The sequence below is a fragment of the Erythrolamprus reginae genome, chromosome 6 (genome assembly GCF_031021105.1).
Source record: "Erythrolamprus reginae isolate rEryReg1 chromosome 6, rEryReg1.hap1, whole genome shotgun sequence".
NCBI lineage: Eukaryota > Metazoa > Chordata > Lepidosauria > Squamata > Dipsadidae > Erythrolamprus > Erythrolamprus reginae.
The window spans coordinates 36173485-36180998 of record NC_091955.1 but is presented as its reverse complement, the minus strand read 5'-3'; the positions used below and the strand labels follow the sequence as shown (position 1 = coordinate 36180998).

Genomic DNA, 7514 nt, shown 5'->3' with positions numbered 1-7514 from the left:
TTCAGCATTTTCATCTTAAGAGTCTGATAGTGGGGTTTTTTTCTTGATTCACATTTAAAATGACTTATTCATTTTGGCAATTAAAATAATCTGAGAAGTTAGTTTCTCTGTCTGAAATCAATGATCTTTTTAAAAAAAACCTACATATTGGCTACATTTTCTATAATACAATGATCATTAACATTTATTATCTTCATGAAACTGTAAATTGAACCTATCTAAAATAAAATAAAATAAAATAAAATGAGAGGGGGCAAATTTACCTACATGTAAACTAACCACTATCAGAATGCTAGAAAAAAGATTTGTAAGAGACAAGTTTCAACAATATACATACAAATATTGAATAAAATGCAATAACATGTCAGTAGAAAGAAAGCAACTCAAAAAATATTTCTAGAAATTCAGCTACAACATCTTTGTAATAGGATCTTTTCCAGTGCAATGTGATCACAAACCACAAGAGATTTATTGGATTAATTAGCTTCAAATCAAATTTTATTCTCTCAGAAAGTACACTGTTGCATTAATATAAGGCTTTCAGGGTAAAGTATGCTTTGATATTGTTTGAACATCTAGGCTCCATGTTCAAATTTATATGCAGATTCACCTTTCACTTTCATTGCCTCTAGGTTCTGACTTTTTAAGCTAGTACTTCATTAAATACTTGAAATTAAGCAGTTTTTAAAAACCACCAGGAAGATTTGTGAAGAATATTAAAGTGCCTATATTAGATATGTTTTTCATTTAAGTCAGTCAAAAATGACTTTTTGACTTTTATTTATAACTGAGAGACTTTTCGTGGAAAAGGCCTGGGTCGAGGCACCTGTTCTGTTCTCTTGCTGCTGTGCTCCAAATTGCTTGGTCTGACCAACAAAGGTTTTGGGGGTAATGCTGGTGGATCTGTAGAAATGGGAATGGAAAGACTGTGAGGTAGTGGGACAGGACGCCTCAGAGTCCGCTCATAAATACTATAAGGTGGAGGAGTCTTGCTTTCTTTTCTTATTGGCTCTTCAGAAATGTTGCAATTAGAAAGAGGAACTGGATGTTCATTGATGTGAGTTTCAAAACCAGATGTTTCAGATGTGCTACATCGACTAAGTGTAGAAATGCCACTGCTATAACTTCCAGACAAGACTGGAGAGTTGGAAATGAGCCCAGACAAATGGTAGTCCATAGGAGATGATGAAAATGATTGCACAGAACCCTGAATTTAGAAAAGAAAAAATTAGTCTGGAAATAGAAAGAAGAGACTAGGAGAAAAAAGGAAATAAGAGGAACATGCCTTTATATTAGGTCCCTGTTATTGTCCTTGTTATAACAATAAGTATTAACAGTTTTGTGCTTTGAACATTCTCCCATGCCTCTGGAAGGAGAGTCCAGCGTGGGTTTAGCTCAAGTCTTATTGGTAGGGACTGAGTTTAAATTAATATAATTAGCATATTAATTAGGTACCGCCCCCTTGCTGCCCAAAGAGCTCAGTTTTAAAAAACTCAGTCTAGAATAGGGACTCTGAGTTTTTCTCCAGGTTGAGTATTTAAAATATGTGGATCATTAATAAACTGTTTGTGCTAATTTATGTTTATGTTCTGGTTTTTTTTACACATTATAGGATCGTCTTGGGGTCTCTGCCTTCTGCGGACACCACCCCCGTTGTCCTCCTTATCGGGCCCCTTCTCTCTGCGAGTACTGCCCCGATGAGGAGATGCTGGCTGACAGGTCCCTGGCCTCTGCGGCCATACCGAGCCCTAACACCCCAGGTGGGGGGGTCTGCCCTCCCCCACTGACGGGGGATGCATGCGATCGTTGCCGAACGCGACAGGAAGACCGTGGGACTGCTTCTCAGCTGTTTTTAATTACACGGAGCGGAGCCAGCGGATGCTTGCTGAAGCGGCCGGGGGAAAAACCCCCTCCTAGACTGCTTAAATACCGCTTGACAGCTGACTCCTTGAGCAACGATACGGCGCCGGCTGTGCAGAGTGCTCCAAGCTCCGAGGAGGATCGCCTCAGAGCGCCCACCATTAAAAAAACAAAACCCGAAGGTGCGAATTGCCTTCCAAATGGTGGGGTTTTGGGCGCTAACTTGGCAATATGCCAGGAAAGCTTAGAAGCCTAATCTGCCCTGCTACAGCCATGATTGGTGACGTGAAGGTCACGTGACGGCATCCTTCTTCAACAGGGCGTCCATTATGTGGATTCAGGAAGTACAGGCCAGGCTGGGGCCAGAGGAGTCCCGCCTGCGACAAGACTTGAATAAACTCCTGGTGGCGGCCGAATTCTCAGTGGATGCTACCTTGCACGGTGCAAAATTATCTGCAAGAGGCATGGCATCCACCATCTCTTCTCGACACCTACTTTGGCTCTGACATTGGCAGGCAGATGCTAAATCCGAATGGTGACTGTCATCTGCTCCCTTTCAGGGAACTAAATTGTTCGGAGAGGTCCTGGAGTTGGTCCTTGTGGAGGACAAGGACAAAAGGAAGATCCTTCCGAGATCTTACCAACGTCAGGATCGTGGTAGCACTCCATATCGTCGCAGACAGTCCTTTCAGTGGGACCCCGCCTCCAGTACCACCCAACTTGTGAGATCATATTCGCAGGGACAATACACTCAAACATATCCATACAGAGGAGATAGAACCTATTTCCAGGACTGGAGCAGGGGCTTCCAACAGGCAAGGCGCCCCTTTTGAGGGTCTAATCAGCGTACCTTCAGACGCTCCAAGTGACTGCACAGGAAACGTTCCATTGGGGGCCAAGCTCCAAAGGTTCAGTGCCTCCTGGGGGATCAAATCCTCGGACACATGGGTCTTGTCCACGGTGTCCCGGGGATTGCGGATAGAATTCTTTCAAAACCCTCCGAATTATTTTGTGACTTGCCCTGTTCCCAGGGACCTAGCAAAAAGGACTTTATTAGAACAGGAAATTGCACATCTCCTGGAAATCCAGGCCATCGAACAGGTGCCATCCCGAATGGAGGGGATGGGAATCTATTCCAGGGTATTCATTGTGCCCGAACCATCGGGGGGTTGCAAGCTCATCCTGAATTTAAAATGCCTGAACAGGTATGTCCTCTTTCGGAGGTTCAAAATGAACTCTCTTCATTCCATTCTGGCATCAATACGAACCCGGGACCTCCTGACATCAATCGATCTAAAGGAGGCGTACCTACACGTGTCGATTAACCCAAACCACCGGAGGTTTCTCCGATTTTGTCTCCAGGGCGCAATCACTATCAGTACAGGGCAATGTTATTTGGCCTATCCTCGGCCCCGCGTACCTTCACCAAGCTTCTGGATGTGCTAACTGCCACATTACGGTCCCAGTCGATCCGACTACTTGCCTACTTGGACGACATCCTCCTGCTCTCCAAGGACTTGCCAACGGCACACAAAGACTTACAAGCCACAGTAGCGTTGTTGCAAGAGCATGGTTTTACAATAAATGGCAGAGTCATTTAGTACCCACGATCAACCTCACCCACTTGGGATCAGTCATAGACACCATCACCAGGGAAGTTTACCTTTCTCCGGAGAGGCAACTCAATGTTCAGAACTTGGTGTCCAAACTGCAACATCAAAGGAGGGTACCGTTGTCCTTCCTATCCAAAGTTCTAGGAACTCTGGTGTCCTGTGTGGACATTGTCCCTTGGGCACGATACCATTTCCGGACGTTACAATGGACTTTGCTTCCATACCAAAGATGACGTATAAGCCATACTCACAAATTGGTATCCTTGGGACGAGAGCTGCGCGACTCCCTGAGGTGGTGGGGGTCCCCAGCATTACATCAAGGTTCTCCCTTTGGCCACCTCCAGTATATCATTCTGACCACAGACGCCAGTCTCAGGGGATGGGGTGCTCATGTAGGCACACATGTGACTCAGGGGTTGTGGCATCCTCAGGATCTGAGTCCAGTAAACATCAATTTCCTGGAGTTAAAAGCCGTGTGTTTGGCCTTATTAACCTTCGCGACAATACTCGAAGGAAAACATATTCTGGTACGTACAGACAATGTGGCAACCAGGGCACACCTCAACCATCAGGGAGGGACGAAGTCCTGCAGACTGATGGAAGAGACGAGGCTCCTCTTCAATTGGGCGGAATCCCACCTGGCATCTTTGCATGCAGAGCACCTAGCAGGGGAAGCCAACATCCAGGCGGATTGGCTCAGTCGGGAGGCGTTAGATCTGGCAGAGTGGAGTCTGATCCCACACCTTTTCCAGGAAGTGATCAACAGATTTGGGAAACCTGCTGTGGACTTGTTCGCTACCCAGCACAATGCCCAGCTCCCGAGGTTTTACTCCAGGTTTCCTACGCCGGGGGCTGAGTAAACCAATACACTGTACCTTCTGTGGCCCAAAAGCTTGCTGTATGCCTTCCCGCCAATACTGCTCATCCCAAAGGTCATAGAAAAGATCCTGGTGGAGAGGGCGGAGGTCATCTTAATAGCACCACACTGGCCATGATGCCCCTGTTTTGCAGATCTAATGGGTATCAATTTCCCAGCCTTGGAGGATTCCAGACCACCAGATCTCCCTCAGCCAAGGAGCAGTTTTTTCACCCGGTTCACAATAGTTCCATCTGACCGCCTGGCGCTTGAGGGGGACAGATTGAGATCTCTGCACCTACCAGAAGATGTCATCACCACGATCCAGTCGGCCAGGCGGCCTTCAAAAACTTGAATTTACCAAGCAACATGGGCCGCGTTTACATCCTTTTGTGTGGACAAGCATCTGTTACCACAAGATGCACAACTAATACCAGTGTTGGAATACCTGCAGGCAGGATTAGACAAAGGTTTGGCTCCAAACACCTTGAGGAGACAGGTGGCGGCCTTGGCAACCCTTGTACAGACTGAGGATGGTAGCCTCTAAGGACCGTTTGAGCCTCTAAGGACTATTTCCTTACAGATCCTTTCTCTTAAAACTGCCTTTTTGGTAGCTGTTTCATCAGCACGAAGGGTGTCGGAACTATCGGCCCTCTCAGTTAGACCGGATCTGTGCACCTTTTATTCCAATAGAGTGGTCCTTCGCCTGGACCCAACGTTTATTCCTAAGGTGAACACTCATTTTCACTGGACACAAGAACTTTTACTGCTGGACTTCTGCGTCCACAGAACCCATCCTTTGGAACTTAAGTGGCATAAGGTGGATGTTAGAAGGGCTCTGAAGATTTATATCAGACGCACCAGTCCTCTTCGAAAAACTGAGGCCTTGTTTTTTTCCTTTGGCCAGCATCAACTGGGTCTCAAAGTTTCTTCACGGACAATTAGTCACTTGCTGAAACTATGCATACTTGAAGCTTACAAAGCAAGCTCCAGTACCCCACCTAGTGGGATCATGGCTCATTCAACGTGGAGTGCCGCCACTTCAGTGGCATGGGCCACGCAGGCGTCCATTGAGGACATCTGTAAGGCAGCAATGTGGGCGACACCTACAACATTTATAAGACACTACAAACTGGATCTGTTTGCCTCGGCTGAGGCGGCCTTTGGGAGGAGAGTACTTCAACGAGTATGCGACCCGATGGAGCCCGTGATTCAGCAGTCTCCCTCCCTTGAACACTAAACTTGGGTACATCCCACGCTGGACTCTCCTTCCAGAGGCATGGGAGAAGAACCGTTGAACTTACCTGAACGGTCTTCTCGATGGCGTGGAAGGAGAGTCCAAACCCTCCCTGCCTTGAATCATGGGCAGTTTTTTTCCAGTTCAGTTATTGTTATGAACTTGTTGTTATTCAATAAATCCTGTTTGATTACTTACCTTCGTTTTTTAAAACTGAGCTCTTTGGGCAGCAAGGGGTCGGTACCTAATTAATATGTTAATTATATTAATTTAAACTCAGTCCCTACCAATAAGACTTGAGCTAAACCCACGCTTGACTCTCCTTCCAGGGCATTGAGAAGACCATTCAGGTAAGTTCAACGGTTCTTTGCCCAATCTATATTTGTGTTATTTAGTACATCAGATCACAGAAAGCTGATATAGTAGATAAGTGAACTATGCAAAATTGGTGGAGGTGGAGAGAGAGACCAAAATCATATAACCCAAATAACTTGAAAGAGTCCCCATTGCTCAACAAGGAGGATTTAATATATCTTGCTCCTGAAATTGCATGGATATGCTGTCATGTTATGTTATAGGGTATAGTGAGAGAAATTAAGATGAAGAAATTAATCTTTTTATATTCATTCCAAATTGTGACCTCTGTCTCCTGAATGTATTCAGTCTTTTATGGAACTTTATATGTTTTGTTCATTTATCAGAACAGAAATGACTCAAAAATCTTACTTCTTTATTCCCATCACGTCACACAAATTGGGGAGGCATAAATACACATTTGTGTTTTGAAGGTGAAAAGTCAGCCACAATTAATGTAAATTTTGAGAAATAAACAATACAGTTCTGCTTCTAAATATATTGAAGACAGAACAGTACCTTCATTGGAGATCTTCCAGCAGAAGGGGGAACTGAGGTTATGTTTCGAACTGGTGATGCTGTGGAAAAAAACATTTTCACATGAATTTAACATAGCTTAGAGTAAGTGAGGATTGTGATGGCTTGTTAGAAATGAACAGCTTAGCCAAAATGAATAAAAATATATGTGAGAGAGAAGAAGGGAAAGAAATGTAGGCGAGTTAGCCTCCAACATGGGTTTGACTTTATCCTATAGCCAATCAGGACTGACTCTTAGAAAAGAATAAATAGCACCCTCCATCTTATATTCCCCCTCTTCAATGAAGGATGAAAGAACAGACTCTGGGTGCAGCTTCCAATTCAGTCAGAACAAATCTTACATAACAATTAGAACTATACATTCTATGTAATATGCAAAACCAATACTCATGATAGGAAATGAATGATAACATATACACAAACTCACAGCCAGCCCAAGATCAAGCAAGGACGGGTCTTGGAGGCTAACACTCCTACATTCTCAGTATAAGTGTAACAGTGTAATTATAACAATGCCCGTTCTCCATGGTAGGAGGAGTTAGTTATTCCACCGAAGGCAGCAGAGAGGCAGGCAGAAGAGAGGCATAGCTGCTCCTTTCGAGGTGGAAAAGACATCTCCAAAATACCTAAAACAATGAAAAAATACTAAAACAACTACTGAAGAGGTTCCCACGGACTCCTACCTTCTAGCGGAAAGCCTTCACAGAGCTCAGCTGGAAGAGAGCTAAAGGACTTCTACTGGAAAGCGTCCACAGGGCTCAGCTAAGAGGAAAACCTTCAGATCCTTCAGCTATCCTGATCAAAGGGTAAGCAGGGACTATTGAGACGTAGCGGGATGGGTAGAGACCACTTGGGATAATAAGGCAAGCTTAAACTACCAGGTGCCATCAGCCTCAAGAGTACTGTTCAAAACTGCTTAAAATTTCAAAGTGCTGGCTGTGAAGGAAGGGGGGGTTACTGTACATTTGAAAGCCATTGTTCTTGCCTGTTTCAGCTATTTGCCTCTCTCTTAAAGTTACAAACTGCTTAAGTAAAGTTGTTAAGTATCACCATGACA

The 7514-nt window shown here is 44.6% G+C and overlaps 1 protein-coding gene across 1 annotated transcript in view; it reads right to left on the bottom strand.

Moving 5' to 3' along the window:
• Nucleotides 1–376: 376 nt before the first annotated feature.
• DOCK4 (dedicator of cytokinesis 4) overlaps nt 377–7514 on the bottom strand; it is an 826344-nt gene continuing 819206 nt past the window's right edge. The window contains exons 52-53 of the mRNA XM_070755516.1: nt 6440–6498; nt 377–1207 (exon numbers count right to left, since the gene is read on the bottom strand). Of these exons, the coding sequence (XP_070611617.1) occupies nt 782–1207; nt 6440–6498 (485 nt within the window). The 3' untranslated portion in view covers nt 377–781. The remainder of the gene's footprint in view (nt 1208–6439; nt 6499–7514) is intronic.